This window comes from Anas platyrhynchos, chromosome Z, assembly GCF_047663525.1.
Source record: "Anas platyrhynchos isolate ZD024472 breed Pekin duck chromosome Z, IASCAAS_PekinDuck_T2T, whole genome shotgun sequence".
Classification (NCBI taxonomy): Eukaryota; Metazoa; Chordata; class Aves; order Anseriformes; family Anatidae; genus Anas; species Anas platyrhynchos.
In genome coordinates, this window is record NC_092621.1 from 55,816,994 (window position 1) to 55,836,025 (window position 19,032).

General features: G+C 44.3%; 1 protein-coding gene across 4 annotated transcripts; it reads right to left on the reverse strand.

Moving 5' to 3' along the window:
• Positions 1-637: 637 nt before the first annotated feature.
• On the reverse strand, positions 638-13,858 carry CLTA (clathrin light chain A). 4 transcript variants are annotated; one of them, XM_038170925.2, is made up of 7 exons: positions 13,585-13,858; positions 7,948-7,985; positions 5,983-6,100; positions 4,831-4,942; positions 3,390-3,443; positions 2,123-2,158; positions 638-1,074 (listed from the first exon to the last, which is right to left on the reverse strand). In XM_038170925.2, the coding sequence occupies exons 1-7, from the start codon at positions 13,796-13,798 to the stop codon at positions 903-905; spliced, it is 744 nt and encodes a 247-aa protein (XP_038026853.1). In that variant the 5' UTR covers positions 13,799-13,858; the 3' UTR covers positions 638-902. The 4 variants fall into 4 exon arrangements, with proteins under 4 accessions (XP_038026853.1, XP_038026855.1, XP_038026854.1 ...); XM_038170927.2 differs by lacking the exon at positions 3,390-3,443 and having other exon boundaries at positions 13,585-13,857; XM_038170926.2 differs by lacking the exon at positions 2,123-2,158 and having other exon boundaries at positions 13,585-13,857.
• Positions 13,859-19,032: the final 5,174 nt, after the last annotated feature.

The following is a 19,032-nucleotide window of genomic DNA, read 5'->3' on the forward strand; positions in this document are numbered from 1 at the left end:
TTTTGAATCTCCTGTCCAGCACCACGATAAAAGCATCTGCAAGTCAGTATGGACAAGGACACAGTTGCAGACACACAACTTCATTACAGCCACAGAGCACAGCGTTGCCTCCCTCCTTGACAGCTCAGCTTAGACAGCCTCCACACAGCAGAGCTTTGCATATGGAACCAGTGTTGAATACTTACTCAGTGAAATGGGCAGTCTAACAAGCAGAAGTGTCAGCAGCTTTAACTGTTCAGTGCCCTGTACTGCATTTCTAGCCAAAGATCTATATCTGGAGTGAATCACTTAGCAGAAGACTACCCAGAACTGCTTACCTGCAGAAGGTAGTGTCCTCAGTTCCACTAAAAGAGAAGTAAGCTCCTTAACAAGCCTGCTGCTCCAGTTTCCCAAAGCTCCTGTCTTGTGTAATAAATTGGATAAGGAAGCAGTTCTAACTAAAGCTCTCAGGAGCTTTAAGAACACTCAGAGACAAGCAGGACTCCTCTAAGAAACCAGGAGGAGTGGCTGCTGGCTAGTCATTCACCAGCACAGTAAAATCCCCATCAATTGATAGATATGTTTACTCACACACAATGTAAAGACTCCCCGTGGAAAAGGTGCAGGACAACTTCTCAATTCATCCAAAGTCAACACATTTTGCAGTTTAACAGATCTTTAATATCAGTACTTTTGGAAGTGACATCTCAGTGCAAACAGCACAGAGGCTACAGTTCTGGAGGTCCTCCCAGACACAAAAGAAACATGAGGAAGAACATGCAATCAAACAAAGATCAGCTCTAGATACATCATGAGGTTTGGTCCAAAAAAAACATTGAAACAATTAACCCAATTACTGCAAACACAGCTTCTCTGAGTAAGGTTAAGATATTGCATTTGTAGTGTTTCCATTGTGCTTTCCTTCAGCGAACCAGCGGAGCCTGCTTGAGTGAGATGAGGACTGAACGCATGCGGGACACGTCTTTAGCCTGCTTACTAGACTTGGGATTAAAGTCACAGAGCTGAGCCACGCGTTCCCACTCAGTGCCCGGAAATACATCTTCTGCATCGTTCACAAAGGCTTCTTCAGCTGCCCTGAAAGCAACGCAATGCACCTCGTGTTAATGCCCAGCATAAGGCACTCCTTCCCTCTTACAGGATGCAGTTTCTTTCAGTATGTTTTGTAAGAAATGTGACCTGACAGCTGCTTGTGAACATTATGGCTATTTAAGCTCCCACTGCCCCAACCCTGGAGATGGAAGTAGGTTGCAATAGTATGCTGTGCACAAGCAGTGCAGAGGATTGCTGTGTAAAATGTTGGAATACAGGTGTTTGGTTTTAAGAGTAGTTATCGAGTCTTTGCCTACAGGAGTCACCACACAAACCGCCAGGAAGCAAGGTACTCCTATGTAGGCATTTTACATGTATTTATGAAGAAATGCCCAAGTCTCAACTATTGAAGCCTCTGCCACTTGATGGCTTGCTTTGGACACTTGCCAACTAGAAATTTACAGTTCCCTGCAAGCACGTCTTACAACAGATTCCATTTGAGGATTTAGATCAGCCCCAAGGCCTCCAGGCCATCAAAAAACTATCTGCTGATGATTCCCAATGCTGTCGTGAAACAGCATGAATCAAAAGGAATTTAAGTCACAAATCCCACGCCTCTGGGTGCTGTAGTCTAAAGCACATCTCGGCAGAGAGGGTGACTCATCTGGAGTCAGCTAGCAGGATAAACACATTTCGTCTGCTCCCTCTCACCCGAAGGATACTCTAAGGAGGCTTTTTGCAACACGGACAGGTTAGTGACAGTGCCTTCCCAGCGGTATCCTTTTGGTTTTTCTATGCTGCCAACAGCATTGCTTCAACGCATGTGTAACACTCCAGCATCCAGTTTAGGTGATCTGTGGGGCCCTGGTGGCTGCCTGAGTGCAAGAGCAGTAAGCATCGAGAGATCAAACCAAATCCATCTACTCCAACAAGCGGTACAGAGAAAGCAGTGAGGATGACTCTCCCATGAGGGTTCAGCACTGTTCACAGGGATGGTAAGGTTACAGACACCACCGAAGACAAGGGTCACTACAACACTGCTACTTTATGTGACATGACACTTTTAAGGGGCAGTGAAGATTTTTTACTTAACTGTTCTAGGCTGTAGCAAGGATGATTTATGTTTGTGCTTAAAGGTGAAGAGAAGAAAAGAAACAAGGAGAGAAAGTTTAAGTCAGATATAGAAAATGAGAATGAGTTTAATGCAGATGGTCAGCTGGCTCAACATGCACTAGTAGCTCGGCCTACATTCAGGAAACATGCTGCCAATTTTATTCTGCAGCACTTGCAATGCGCATTTGCAATGGCTACAGGAAAATAAGTGTTTTATTAGAAGGTCTAAGTCAGCTCCAGAAGACTTCAGAACAAAGTCAAACACCACCTGTAAATCCATCATTTCACAAGTCTTGCTTTACATCCATCTACAATTAGGTAATAAGTTCCACAGGGGACCTTCAATATAAATGCACTCAAGGCCACACCATGGCTCACCAGTACACCTTCTAAAGGTGTCACCTTAGAATCTGTGACATGGCCATCTTTCAATTCAAGTCTACAAATTAAGGGAAGAAATTAAAAGACATGAACAAGCCAATGAACATTGCAATCCTTCCACCCTGCAGAAACTCGCATACTCACTGGGGCTTGAAAGTCATGGCTGAATTCTCACTGGTCATTAGTCTGGCAACAGGTCTACAAATAAGTGCTCATAAATGTTCTGCCAGCAGCTAATGCTGATTTTCCAATACCACCTTCTTGTCCTTCTCATCTGTTCTAACAGCACCCTAAGTTCTACAGGCACCTTTTCTATCCTGATTTTTGGCAGCTGAGTCCTTCCCATCTTCTTTGGTTTGCAGAGCATTACATGCAAGGCTTGCTTGAATATTTTTCTGATTATATAGGCAAATGGCACAGACCAGGAGCACAATGCCTACTACACAGAATGCAGAGTTAAACATTGTACTTCATTGTGGTAGCTAAATACAGCACCCACATGAGGCTACATGTGACATTAACCCGTACATACAAAGCATCGTGCTAAGCAGCATTCACTGGCCTATAAAACCAGTGAACTGTGAAGTACTGTACCTTACAGACTACTGAACTCACTAGCAAAATGCCAGTGGTATGTGTACTACATGACTTAATTTAAAGGTGCTGGGTGTTGTGCAGATTCCCACAGGAAAACTGACTCTGACCTGCAGCATTAAGTGCTGTGTGAAAGTAGAGGCTGTTCATGTATTCTAGCTTCTACTGGCCTGAGATATTCAGCAGAAGTCACACTTGGTCATTCAGCACCATGTCTGATCCTCCTCATTACCTAGTTACTAGCAAACAGAATTAGTAGTTAAGCAACATACACATAACCAATCACATCAGCGAAGGGTTGTTTGTAGAAAGCTTCATCTGCCACCCTAGGTAGCAAGTAGTCCAACAGGCAGGCAAGCAGGCAGGAGAAAAGAGATAAGGATGAGAAGTACAGAACACAGCTGAAGGCAGTTTTTAAAAAGTGCATTAATCTCATATTGCCTAGACCTCACTCTCACAGGGAGGCCACTTCCACCACCTAGAATGTACCAGTAAGGCCACTGACTCACAGGGGCAGCATAAAAGCTCTATAACCTAAGAAACTGGGACCAGCTAGCCTAGGGCTAGCCCCAGTGTTAGCATTAAACTACCTCCAGTGGACAGAGACTAATTAGGGAGGTCTCACCAGGCTGATGAGAATATCAAACACCCTCAGAGAAACGCTGTGCTTTTGTGATCGCAGCTCGTTAGATGGGCCTTTCTCCTGAACGCACACCATGAGCTCAAACTGCATCAAGATAAAGCTATGGGGATATCATGAGATCTTGCCACTGCTTGTACGAGTGGCAATCCTGTTTCCTCTTCAACCTATCAGAAAAACCGTACCTCAGGGAATGAAAACATCAAATCCATAATTTTGTAGGATACATAGGCCTCCTTTCTTCCTTTAGGAAGTCTAGTAGTCCTAGGTACACTAGGACTACTTCTGACAAGCCTGCTGGCAATTTAGATAGGAAAAACGGCATTTCAAAAAACAGTTCAGCCTGATGACTGTGGGTTCCCAATGTATAAAGTAGCCCTGATGATTACCTGGACAAAATGACACTGGCAGCCCTAAGTCAGAAGTAAAGATCTAAGTCAGGACTATCATATTTACCTTTATGTAGGCAGAAGTCAAAATTCTGCAAGGAGCTTCTAAGGAACATGTAAGAATTGACTAGACTGCAGCTAAGCCATTAGTTTCTGCTCCACAGCACATAACAATTCAAGCCTTAAATGTAATATTTTAAATAGTCATCATTTAGTTCTTTACTAGCAGTACTCTGTGTATTTCTCAAACACTTCCACATGAAACAGTCTGAGGTTTTAAGATATCTAATGGAACAAGTGGCAGCAGAGTAACTAGAAGGCCACTTCTGTGTTTTTGAGAGGTTGCAAGTAAGATTGCTAGTTGCATGGTAGTCACTGAAGACCTGTGCAGCCAGGTACATGCAAATAAGGAGGCAGATTGATAATATCTGGCCAAGTTCAAACATTTTGTCCTAAGGACATAAATATTCTGGTTCATTATCTTAACACTTTCACTTACTATTCTTGGACACAACATCTAGACTTTAAGATAACTTAGAGAAGAGTCTAACACTGGACACCCATCTCTTAATTAGAGAGGTTACTGAAGTGGGATGAAGGATTAGTGCTAGACATTCTAACTTCTCCCCCCACCCAATTACTTTCACAGTAGCATAGGTCTTCAAATGGCTGGAGAAATCTTACCTGTTGCTGGCTTTTGTTTTCTGGAGCTTTTCATCTTGCCTGGCATACCACTCCTCCAACTCCTTTATTGCTTTCTCTTTCCATTCTGCTTCCTGCTTTCGTGAGTTAGCATCTAAAGATTTAAGAATTGATCTGTCAGACACACTTGTTCCACTTAGATCTTGCAGACATTCCAGCTGATCGTTCAGAGTGCACCCTAATGCAGAGTGTTGCTTGATCCATTCAAATAAGGGTTAGAAGGTTTCTGACTTATGCCATGATAAGTCCAATGCCCTCAGAATTCAGAGGGTTAGCTAAACAGAATGCCTGTGTTGCAGACAGCCTACTTCAGCTTAGGCTAAGAATCCATAGACTAATTCAGATTCAGTAAGTCTGCAAACTGTTCAGAAACAGTCACTTTGCTATAGTAGTACTAGAATAAAGCCTCTGCATTAGACAAAGTGAGGGAGCGTGACACTCAGCTTGCTTTTACACCCAGCCCATTTGTTCAGGACAAACTCATCTGCTGTAACCAGTACAGAAGAGAAACAACAGGCTCAGCTCTATCTGGAATCACATTGTATACAAAGTTTTCCTAACAGTTTCAAGGCAGTGTCTCCTCCCAAACCGAACTGTAAAGCACACCAGTTTGGTGGCTCTTAAAAGCTGTCCACAGGTAGGTGTCACTTAATTTGATAATGTGGTTTAGTTACAAGTCCATTACTTAAGTTAGCTATTAGGTTAAAGCTACATAACAGATGGCCTCCATGACAAAATTCTTCTCCCTTGCTCAAAGAGCAAGAGCAATCTTCTCCCTTGCAAAAAGAAAAACAAGTGCTGATGGTTGTTGCATTAACTCACTGTTTTCTGCTGATAAAAGCTGATAGTTTTCTGTTACAGGACTGAGGAACAGCTTATTGGTTACTAAAGGGCAAGCCACTTGAACATTCTTGGATCAAGGTTCAGCGATACACTTGCTTGCTGGATCCCACCTACACCACTATTAACAGTCTCCTTACCGGAAGACTCATCCCCCAAGCTTCCTGCTCAAGCTCAAGAGGCAAGTTACACTCTGAAGAGCTAGAAACCCCAGTTTGAGAAGTTCACCTTCTGGAGAAACTGCCACTTCTGAGTCACCAGCAAGAACACTACTGCAACAAACACCCTCCTTACCAAGCTGCTCCAGGCGCTCCTTTTGCTCCTCTCTCCACTTACGAATGCTCTCTGGCTCTGACTGCAGTCGATCTACTTGTGATATGGCAGCATAGCAGTCTGTTGGACCGTTACTCTCCTTTAAGGGAAGAAATAATCACGTCATTTACTCATTACAGCTGAATTTTTCAGGTAATTGCCTGCAAGCTACATAAAAGTAGACACCATCTGAACTGAGCACATGACGTTCATCTTACACTATACCACATCTTCACCATTACAATGAAAATTTCCTTGCCACAAATTACAGCAGGATTGATGCAAATTAATATAGGGCTGCCTCTGGGAATTTAGGATCAAACAAATTCAAGTTGACGAGGAATTCAAACTGTACCAGAGCTCTATGCCTGAAGAAAGCAGAAGACAGTGCCTAGTGCCTCAGCATGCAGTCGCAGGCCTACAGATCCTGCAGCTCATTTCACCTTAAATACATGCTATAACAGTAATTTTTCAGTTTTTATTGGTTTTGTGTACAGGAGTTTAAAGTGTTCTCTGTAACTTGCATTTGTCTGCCTCAGAAAAAATGTGTAAACCTTGAAGGACATTGGCTTTTAATATCAGTCAAAGGAATTACAGAATTTGTATTGTTGTAAGCAGCTATGTTAAACAGGACACAGTTTAACACTTAAGCAACAAAACAGTGCAAGTACTAACATACTTTTTACCATACAATAGTTCAAAGACTTGTAATGAATAGTGTTATTAAAGCACCAGACTTCCAAAACTAATGAATATGGTGCTTTTTGCTGCAGAGCATACTCCAGCAGTTTTTACTGGTTCACTCTACTCTGAACAGATGAAATACCACTGCTGATAGTACTAGATTGCAGTTCATGGCAGGTGTGGCTACATCCTGCTTTCTTTGGGCCTCTTATAGTCCTCAAAATGAAGGAATATTGCAAAGATAATGAGGAAGGTTGGTACAACAGCACCAGGTTTCACACTGAATTCAAAACAAAATAAATTGGCCAGTCACAGGGATAAATGAGTTACAGGTGGCTGAAAGAAGTTACATATAGCCCATTCAGTCTGTTCCTCCACATTAAGAGGAGGCTCCATCAAATAAAGCAGTCAATTGATTAGAACTGCAAGTAATCAAAATACTTCATCTACCTTTTAGGCACAGAGGAACATTAAGAAGCAGTTTTCCTACCAATCTCACAGCAACAGTGGGGACAAAAATATTAGTAGCAGTGAAAGTAGCTTATGTCTCCAGAAGTCTGTGTTCACTTAAAAGTCTATGGAAAAATAGCTCATACGCTGTGTCCTTTCCAAGCATTCACTTAAGCAGCACTATCCAAGCAACTCCCACAGCAGGAAGCAACCATGCTTTAGCCAAACTTGTCTTAAATTCAGCTACAATGCAGCAGTTGCCTTAACATGCCCTGTTTTTTCCTGACACTGATAAAGCAAGCATCTCCTTTTGTTTACCATGCATAACATGCTTTCATAATACGAAAGAGCTATCTAGCCAGCAGTTCAGTTTCATGCAACTTTATGTCACTAAGAAGTGTGCAGTGTTTTCAATCAGTTCCTTATAAGACCAGGGCTGATAAGAGAACCAGGATATATGAGCTATCCTTAAAAAATAAGCAATTTAGAAATCTCTGCTTTAAAGTAGTCAGAACATGCATTGTTCAGTTTATTAGCCAGTGGCAAGTCAATGTTAAGCCATCCTACAACATGTCAACTTGCTCAGAGTGGTTCAGACATGAAGCAGCTGTCCATTTTGATTTAAGTTGACTGCAAGCTCAGAGGAGAGCACAATATGTGCATAACATGAGATGAGCTATCAGAATAGAAGCTCCTCTTCAGACATGAGGTACAAGCAAATTAGATAAGGGCAATGGGAAGCATGAGCCTATTCTGAGGTAAAATGCTTACAGCAGAACAGCACATTCAAAATAAAGACTAATTCTACCTTACCTGATAGACATCTCCATTAATCACTCCATCAACTGCACCTGTAAAGAAATAACTGTAGTTTAGCTACTCGAGAAAAACAATACCACTGGATTTATTGACTACTGTAACTTGAGGGAAAGCTATACTGCAGTATCCAATGTGGGAGTTACGTAAATGCTTGTCATTTGATACCTCACAGGGTCATTTCCTTATCTCTGCACTTCTACTCCTCTTCCAGAGGGGCACAAGGGACAGTGACCCATCATCCTTTGAAACCAACAATACAAAGTCAGCTCTTCACCACAAGATCACACCACAGGCCACATGAAGAGCAGAACTGGTATTACTGAACAGCTGCTACAGGGAATGTCCACAAATTATTCCCACTTTCTCTCCTGTCTTCGAAAATGAGTACTAGACAACTGTTCAGTAGCTAAGCAGCATGACCTACTCATACATCAACCTGGAAAACTAACAATCCAGTATGGCAACATTTTGTAAATATTAGCATCATTTGGATACTTCCTGATTCCCAATTAATTCAGAAGTTACAGCTAACATTCCTACCAAAAAACAACTCAGCTATCTTTTGCTATCATGTTTTATAGCTCTCTACTTCAGCTGCAGCGTTATTCCTTCCAAAGTGACATTGGCAGCACAGCCTGAGGAACTTGACCAGCTGCAATCTTTGCCATGGAAGCTCAGACTTTCATCTTGAAACAAAGATGTGAGAACATCAATTTTGAGACAAACATTTGAGTTTATGAAACCATTTAAATCACCAGACTATGCAAAAGGCACTAAGATTTTCAGTAGCTGCTAAGTCTCAGCAAGGCACCTTTCTGGAATACTGGTACATTACACCTGTCTGTGTAAAATAAGTCATGTCGCTAACAGCTTCGCCTCACACATGATATCCAGCACGCGCTGACTTGGGCAGTGTCAGCTGCAAGTAACAACGCTGCTGAATAGGTCTAGGATGACTACAACCCACAAAGGAAATACACTGACACTCCACACCACTTAAACATGCCACAGCTGTTCACCTTTTTCTGCTGAGCTGGAATTAGAGCTAAGCCAGGGTCCGTAACTCGTTCCGACGGGAGCAGCTTGGCTCAGCCAGCTGCCCACTCTGCCTGACCTGGGAGAAGCAGAGAGCAGCTCACCCCTTCAGACAGTCACTCTGCAGTCAGAATTTGGTTGCCTCGACACCCAAAACAGGTTAGCCTTTAACTAGAGGTGGTTCTCCTCTCCAGCACGAAGGCAGCTGCTCCATGAGGCGTACTCCATGGGGAGCACAGACTCACCAGCTAGGCAAGTGGGTTTAGTCTTGAAGATTTTTCAAAGAACCATGAGAATACAAGTAAGTCTTGTTACCCTAACAAAGAGAAAGCATTCATCAATGTCTTTAGCACTCAGGCTGGTAGACCACGTAGGTGAAAGGAAAAACATTCTTGCTGAGAGCTGCAGCTGAGGAACAGATGTGTTTGTCTTAGGACTGCTTTCTTCTGCTTGGAAACAGCAGCTAATTGGTGCTGCAGAAAGTGCTTTCAGAGAGTACACGAGTCAGAAGCATTAAAAATACTAAAACAAACTTCCCATCTGTTTTAAGCTCCCTAGAACTTGTGATTAAGATGCCGAGTCAGCATGCTGACTGTGCATACTGCCAGCTGAAGATGAGATGGTTCTGTATCAACATCCTATCACATGCCAAGACAAGCACACTAACTGGAACAGAACCAATGGTCAAATATTCTCTTTTCAGCTCTCCAGTCTTGGTGTTCATGTAATTCAGTCTGAATTACTTAATCTCAGTAAGCAAAGCTAGATACATACCAGATTTCCAAACCAAATATGTTTTTTTGTACCTGGCTTCCTCCAGACAAAGCCTAAATGCCATTATCACTATCATGCTTTCTTCAACCACGAACAATGAGTTCTCTACTGGCTTCAGAGTCCATCCAACCCCAACACAGTACTGCATCTTAAAGCTCATGAAGTTAACATCACACTTAAAAAAAATTAGGAATAAATATCCCACATTCCTCAGTGTTTGCTTCTGGACTTGAGATAACCACAGAACATGTCCAAGCCTCTGTGGTTCTGCAAGGTGCTGACAACAGGGTAACCAACTTCCCAGACGTTTTCAGAGTCTGGGCTGGTGGTGAGAGCTTCAGCCGTATCAGCAATCTGCAGAGACAGGAGACAAACAGCAGCCAAGCTTGCCAGACATACAGCTAGCATCAATGCCCTCCACATGTCCTACAGCTTACTGAAGAAAGGTCTGGGTAGCCTGAAGAGGAACACACCGGTTTTGTCCCTTTAGGTCTACAAGTCAACAAGCAGCGAATTTGCCAGATTAAGCTTCTAGCTGAAAGGAACAGCCAAGGAAGTTAATGCAACTTAACAGGGCAGACCAAACAGTTGACCCTGGATTTGGATACAAGTTATTCCTTCGGCATTGAGCTCTTTCTGGTAGAACTATGCAAGAGCTACAGACCAGTTCCAAGACAGGTTTAGCCAACGGCTAGCTAACATGCTCCTCCTTTCATATTAACTTAATACTGAATGTGGACAGTAAACAAGCTGCTGTAATGGCCATCAGCTACTGCAAGGAATTGCTTTTAAGTAATATTACACTCTGCCTGGTATAAAACCGTTTGCTTAGCCTTACTGACTAGCCTCCCTAAGTTTTATTGATGATGCAATAGATGTGTGCTACCAGAAGTGTCAGAGGCAGGACTGTGCAGAGTTATCACTTGTAACAAGTCCAAGCAGCTCCTACCTCATGGATTAGCCCCTCCTGAAGTCCTTGTATTTGGCTACACTTTGGGCAACGTCCTGCATGCAGAAGAAATCAACTTCAGTATGACTATACATATAAAAGTAGTACTTACAAGCTACTTTTGATATCCCTTTTAGACACTGAGTATTCTGCTTCTTCACTGCTACTTCAAGTGAGCTCGCAGCAATCGTTAAAACTGAAGAACGTAACTTCCCTTTCACCTATCTCTCATCCAGAAGAGTATAAAAACAATCTTCTAAAAAGTGGTTGCTTTGGTTTGGTTGTTGGATTTTAAGTTAGTGATGCAAGAAACTGAGGAAAAAATACGTTTTCTATCTCACACACAGGCTTGAGAAATAGATAAAGACAAATGGGTCAGGGAGAGGGCTTATTTCCTTGTTAGTTCTAGGCTGCTGTCACAGCGAAAATAATTAGAGTCACTTCCAATATATTTAATAGGCTGATCCTAGATCACACTTCCAGGCAGTAATGCTGCACACATCTACGTGCAGTAACAATGTGCCAAACTTTCCAGTAGGCACAGCATTCCCTTATAAAAGGCAAAATAGATTTTTCTACCATGAAATTCACAATCACATACTATAACCACAAAATTGCAAATACAAGCAATATAGATACCTCTCCAAATACATTACACCTTTCTCAATGCTATCTTACAGTATCTTGAAGCCTAAAGACGGTGATTGCAGAACAAAATCTACAGCAATGACTGTTGAAACTGTTAAGAAGTATCAACAGTCACCAACTCATTTGGTCTGTGGTGCTAAATAGAGAAAGGAGGAAACAATTCTTTCCCTAATGATATTTTCAAGCAAATTCATATTCAGTCCCTGAGAGAACATTAAATGTTATGAGCTCTTATGGTTTATGGACAAACCACCAAATGCAATTAAGTTCCTTCATTCCTAGAGAGGAATATGAGCCTCTCCCAGAGGTGGAGAGGCATCATTCATTCAAGTTCACATAAAAGTGACAGAGCTCAAAACTGAAGCTGTTTGAGACTAGGCAGCCTACATCAAACTTGAGTAATATTTTCATTATTGTTAACACACAAAAACACTTGCCTTTGAATGCTCTTCTCAATAAGAAACTACCTGACAAGCTGTCATGGGATCTTTACACTGACACACAGGGTCCAAAAGGCAGACACTTCAACCCAAACACATCCACTCCTGATGAAAGAACCCTGCAAGTGAATTGCTGTAACTGATTTATCACAGAGAAGGGGATCCCACAAGAGACCAAGATACTAATACCTAGACAACAGCTTTATATTACTTTATAATATCTTGTCTTCTGAAGTGGTGATTATGCTTCCCCTTTCAAGGGAAAACGAGATTAATTTTCATGCGCCCAGGAAGCTTGACAGAACAGCTACTTATATGGTAAGTGGTCAAATGGGACAGGCCAGCAGTCCAGCCTGACCACAGCACTATGAAGTGGTGCTCTGTGAGACCTAGTGAGCCTGGCAACATTCTGCCATTTCCCCCATACTCACTCAGTATTCAATGTAACTACAATTAACAGGACTACACACTAATACCTGTTTGCAGGGGCATAAGTTCCTGGAGTTCACCACTGTCCTTGTGAATGTTTTTGTTTTGTTCTTTTTTTTTTTTTTAAACAGGCTGCAGTGTAAACACATTGTTGTGTGAGATAGCACATCCCTCAGAAGTACATTACATGGAGTTGTGACTGCTTCTCAATAGTTGAAGTTAAGATCTAGTTAAGGTCTTCAAACTCCGCTTGAGGGTTGCCTCTGCTACAGCTCTTGCCGTGCTATCAATAAGAAAATTTATCCAGCAGCAGATCCATATGTCAGGAGTTCAAGAAGGTTAAAAAAAGTAAATCCACAAATCCCTGACCACAGTGCTTAAGGACTTACTTAAGGACTTATAATAAAATCAAGAAGAAAATTGCATTCAATTAACTTAATTACAAAATTGTTTAATAAACTAGCATGGACTAGAGCTGTCTGATGTTTGTTAGGATGCTGACTAGATCACAAGAAATCCCAAAGACAAATGCCAACATAAGTCATTAATTCATACGTCCCCATGGCTGAACAAGCACATTTTGCATTGCTGCCATCTGCACTTTTTTTTTTTTAACTGGTAGAGTACAAGCTCCAACAATGAACAAATGAAGGTTGTGTTAAAAAGAAGACCACCAAAGGTTCAGAAGCACAATCTGCTATGCCTATGTAACAGGCCAGAGGACAAACACAATCCCAAGACATGTTACGCAGCAAGACCACATACTGATCACACCTAGACTTTGCAGGTCAAGTTATTGTATCCATTATGATTACCTTTTTTCTACAAGTTCTCCAATAGCAGTTTTGCTTCTTCAAACACAGCTTAACTACTTTAACATTTCAACCCGATCTGGAAGCATTTAGCGAGCTGACTTTTTGAGAATAAATCAGACTGCATGAGCCACACTGCACACGTTTGGGGAAGGTGGTGGGGCTAGATGGCTCTAGCAGCTGGCAGAAGCCAGCATCCCACAACTTCCCTTAAAGCACTCAGTCCTCACGGAGCTGTTTTTATATTCTGGCATCTGTTTTGAATATAAAGGGTAGGTAAGGGCTTTATGAGGGGGGCAAAAAGTGGGGTGTGAGGTGTATGGAAGGGGGAGCCGGGCGATGTTTCTGCCCTATCTAGAAGGGAGCCAAGCTGCACCTACCAGCCCAGGATAGTTTCCTGACGACCCCCCTCGCACCCCCCGCCCCAAACCCTCCGATCCAACCTCCTCCCGAGTCCCGCACCGCCCCCCCAGGGGCAGGCCTCGCCGCCGGGTACGAAGGTCGCGGCGTGGCCCCCGCGGCCGGCCCTGAGGCGGCGCCGTACCGGCTGCGAACCCGTCGGCGGCCTGCAGCGCGGGCGGCACCTCGCCGCTCTCCAGGATGCCGTAGCCCTCGTCGCTCTCGATGCCCGCGATCTCGTTCTCCTGCTGCGCCAGGAAGGCGGCGGCCGGGTCCTCCTCGGCGCCGTCCAGCAGCAGCGTGCCGTTGCCGTTCCCGGCCGCCTGGGCGCCCAGCGCCTCCGCCTCCGACGACGACATTGCTGCGGCGGCGGCGGCGGCGGCAATGGGCTTCCGGCACCGCGCCCCGGCCACTCAGCGGCGCGGAAGGGGCGGGGCCTCCGCCGCAGCCAATGGGAGGGCGGCACCGCCCCGGGGAGGGGCCAATGGGCGGTGAGGCAGGGGGCGGGGCCGGCCGTTGGCGGCCGTTAACGGCCGCCACCGCGGGGGTGGAGGGCTGAGGGGAGCGGCCGTTGGCGCTGGGCTGCCCCTGAGGGGGAGCAGGGGGGTGAGGGGGGGGTCTCCATTGGGATCGCTGCGCCTTTTGCGCTATTTTAAGCGCCCTTTGTAATTCCTGTGTCACGCTGAGGGGAGTTCGGCAGGGGAATAAATAAACAAAAAGGACCCAACAACCACCAGACTGCGAAACACCGCCCGTACAGAGCAGCTTCTCCCCGTTCTGTGCGCTGGGATGAGGCATAAGTCTCATTCCCAAACCGACCGTGCTCTGTTTCACAAGGTGTTTCCAAGCACTTAACCAAAATAAGGGACTACAGTCACTTCTAGCGCTTTAAGGAAATGATTTCAACAGCGTGACGGGATCCCCATTGACTATTCCAGAACAGTTTCGATTTCTGAAATTAAAGATTTGGTAGAACAGACCTCTCCAGCACAGAAAGTGTAAAATTGCAAGTGCTTTCAGCTGCCCGTTAACCCGTTCAGCATGCAGATGAGACAGGCAGCGTCCACTGACATCTGGGCAGGAAGCGGCTCTCAGGGAGCCTCTCCAGCTGCAGCCTCCCTGCTGGGAGCTGGTGGTTCCCGTGATGAGAAGGGCAGGGCACACACACGCTGCCTGGCGTCTGCTCCAAGTCCATTGAAATCAATGAAAAGACTCCCTCGACCTGCTGGTGGCTCGCAACCACCAAGCTACAGACAGGAGTTTGAAAAAAATAATCATTTTTTTCCATTTAAATTAACCTAATCTTTTACAACTAGACTCCTGCGTCTGAAAGGTGACAGCTACTTTGCTTGCTGCACCTCCACAAGTCACAGGAGCCAAGGAGAACGGGCCGGAGAGGCACATGGAGCTGAGAGCATGAGGTGTACTCCATGGGGAGCACTGGCTCGCCAGCCAGGCAAGCAGGCCTGAAGTGTCTCGCCTTTACTTCATATGCACACTGACAGACATGTTGTCGCCTTCTACAAGGCCCCCACAACCAGTGCATGGTATTCAGAAAAAAAACAAATAAGTAGAGTGTAGAGGACAGAGGTTGTCCAGTGCCTAAGGGAAGCTCAGAGCTGTACAAAGATGAACTGTACAGAGAGAGGGACAGACTGTTGAAGCAGAAAAGTCTTATGACAACAGGCAGGGCAGGAGTGGTATAGAAGCCATCTTTGCAATGATGGGCACAAAATGCTTGAAATGATACAACTGACAGATGTAAAACCATGAAATTGAAGTCTGAGGAACATGAGGTTATGAGACCTTGTTTTTAATGGAATGACTGAGGCTAAACAGCCCAGAGAATAGAACGCAATGTAGAGGTTTTTGTAAGGAACGAGACATTAGGAGTTGCTTTTTTGTATCAAAAGAAGTGGCAGATGAATCACAGAATTGTTTAGCTTCAAAGGGACCTCCTGAGGTTGTCTACTCTGACATGCCTGTTCAAGCAGCATCACCAAGAACTCCATCTTCAGGACTGTGTCCAATTGCGGTTTCAGTAGTTCCCCAGATGGAGAATGCAGCCTTTCTGGGAATCTCTTTGATTGTTCGACCATCTTCACAGTAAGAAAGTGTCTTCTTGTGTTTAGATTGAATGCTCTTATATTTTTATGTTTATTTGTGCCTGTTGGTTCCTGTCCTGTCAGTAGGCCCTAGGGAGAAGATCCTGGATGTCCCTTCTCCCTGCAGCCTCATCAGGCTGTCACACACATTGGTAAGATCTCCCTGAACCATCGCTTCTCCAGGCTAAACTGTCCCAGCTCTCACTAGGGCAGGACTGAGGCCCCCAGGCTAAGCTGATGCTGCTGGGCTCCTGGACTCTGACACTAATTAGTATTTCTAAGTTTATTCTCAATGTGGGTTTTTTTTGCATGTCACAAAGGCTTTCTGCACTAGATACCTTTCAAACACTGCTCTGACAACAGATTTCTTAATTGCTCCCCTGTGCCTCTCCTTTGCACCTTTCACAGGGGTGTGGAGGATTTTTGAAGTAATAATTTACTTTTACACACCTCTCAGCAAGGAGAGAGAGAACTACTCCTCCCCTCCCTGTCCTCAATTTACAGAGAGTACACTCACACACACAGGGCAGAACTAAAATACAATGAGATGAGGGTAGAAAGTGTCTATTTATTCCCAATGCCTATTTAGAGATGTCAAAGACTGGTATTTTATGATCATTGTGTAGTTCAGCACACTTCTATTGATTTGTAGCTGCACAAAATCAGCACTTGGATAGACTAAATCATAATGCCTCAAATCACGCAGACACAAAGCGAGGAATTCAAATTTGAAATCTTCTGTGAAAAGCTTAAATTAGTAACTTGCACAGCATCACCCAGCGAATCTTCAGCAAAGGCTGCGGGAATCATCACTGACTCAACGTAGTTTTGTGGTTTAACCCAGCCAGCAGCTAAACACCACACAGCCGTTCGCTCACACTCCCTGCTCCCTTGCTGGGATGGGGGAGAGAAACGGGAAAGTGAAGCCTGTGAGTTGAGATAAAGACAGTTTATTAAGTCAGGAAAATAATAATAGCAATAATAATAATAATAACAGTAATGATGATAATAGTACTACTAATAATAATGGGTACGAAACGAGTGATGCACAATACAATTGCTTACCACCCGCTGACCGATGCCCCACCAATACCAAAGCAGCTGACCCCACTCCCCTGGCTAGCCACCCCTAAATATTACTCAGCATGACCCCATACAGTACGGAATACCCCTTTGGCCAGTTGGGGTCACCTGTCCTGGGTCTGTCCCCTCCCAGCTCTTACTGCACCCCCAGCCTGCCTGCTGGCAGGACAGAGCAAGAAGCTGAAACGTCCTTGGCTTGGTGTAAGCACTGCTCTGCAGCAATTAAAACATCAGCATGTTATCAGCACTCTTCTCATCCTAAGCCAAAACATAGCACCCTACCAGCTACTAGGAGGAAAATTAACTGTCCTAACTGAAACCGGGACACATAGCAACCAGCTTTTCTTTTCCATAAAGCTTTGATCACTCAGCCTCCCATCCTCTAAAACACGTAACATACGGACTTTAGGACAGTCACCTTCACTACAACCGGTACAACCTGGGGCAAAGACTCCTTTTGGGGTAGGGTATTTTGCTGACCGTTCTATAGTAAGTATGCTAAAAGAGGCAAAAACAACTGAAAAAAAATCTTAAAACTAGCAGCCCTTATCTTTGGAGTTTTTTATAGCCCTAATCATGTGCTTTGTGTCATTAGCCCCAAGCATGTGCACTGTCGAATCAGAAAGCAGTGTGTCTCAGAGACATGCACAGGGCTGGAACATTTAGACCTCTGCTACTTCAGCACAGGAAATAACTGAAGGAGGAGCAGACAGTTGTGCTGAAGGAGGGAGAAAATATGCTGATGGCACATCTCCGGTTAGATTCAAAGTCTTCACCAGATTGGGATGTGCGCTAGTGGCTCACAGCCTTTCTCCTGTGACATTTTAGGGGAAAAAAAAAAAAAAAAAAAAAAAAAAAAAAGGATGCTTAACACCATCAGTTCCATATCCTCCAGTATGCCTCTCTCCTGCCTTCTTCTCATGCAGATCCCACATTTCCAGTCCATTTGCCTCACCTCAGTCATCCCACTATGGAAAGGCTCTTCAGTTTCATGACTCAGTCCCTCCAGCTGCTGTTCCCAGCAGCATTTCTCATGGAACCGCTCTCCTTCTATTCAGCCTCCAACTCCTGCACTACTCTGTCCCACACCCTTCAAAGCAACTTCTTGGCCTCCTCAGCTCTTCAGCTTTTCTGCATTCTTCCCAGCTTACTGACCCATTATCAGGCAGTCCTACTCTCTTCTCTCACTGTTCCCTAATTTATCCTTTGTTCTGTTTCTTTGCAGTTTCCACTTCTGTTACCCTTACCGGCTTCTAGTCACAGTTGTTTTGTGCACACTATCCCAGACAATCCCTCCAAATTCTTTATTGAGTCTCAGACTTCCTCTTCTTCATACAGAATCCTAGAACCATAGAATGGTTTGGGTTGGAAGGGACTTTAAAGATCACCTAATTCCAATCTCCTGCCATGGGCAGGGACACCTCCCACCAGACCAGGTTTGACAAAGCCCCATCCAGCCTGGCCTTGAACACCTCCAAGGATGGGGCATCCACAGCTTCTCTGGGCAGCCTGTGCCAGGGCCTCACCGCCCTCTGAGGGAAGAATTCCTTCCTAACATCTAATCTAAATATACCCTCTTTTAGTTTAAAACCATTCCCATCTTGTCCTGTCATTGTCAGCCTGAGCAAAATGTCACTCTCCTTCTTTTTATAAGACCCCTTTAAGTATTGACAAGCTACAATAAAGTCACCCCAGAGCTTCCTCTTTTTCAGTCTGAGCAGCCCTTCCCTGGCTTACAGTCATTTAACATCTACAAAATGTTGTGACACTATACACCCATCATTACTGTACTGTGCTGAGATGCTAGCACGTCTAGACTCATTCAAAATACACAGGCTTGCTTTCAAACTGGCAAGAGAAGAGTGCCCAGAGAAAAATGGAAATGTTCATAATCTTGGGTGGAGTTTGAAGTTTAGATGCTGTGCTGAAATTACAAAAAAAAAAAAAAAAAATCTACAGGGAATGAATTCTTGCTATCACCACAAGTAGGCGTACAGCCTGTGACTATTGTCTGGTGGCCCAACAATAACCACGCTGCTGTTGCCAGTAAGAAACCTAACGCTAGCTTTGCAAGAGCTGGTGAACTCCTAGGCTTGTTGTTAGCTAGTGCGAATTTGCAGTGCAGACTGGAGGTCAGTGCCAGGTGTCTTTTGTTATGATACGGAGTTTAAGCGTGGGATAATTCCAAAGACCTTGAAAATGCACAGGTTGAAAACAGGCCACAAAACTGTAAACATCTCACTGATTCATCTCAGCTTCTGGTTACTGAAGAAGTACAGCCTTAAGAGCAGGGAAGACCACTTTAGACATAACAAAGAGGACAAAGAAGCAGTCACACAACAGGATAAGGCAGCTGATATGGCTGGAGGAAGTCAACACCCACCAGCATTGTGCAGCCAATGTCC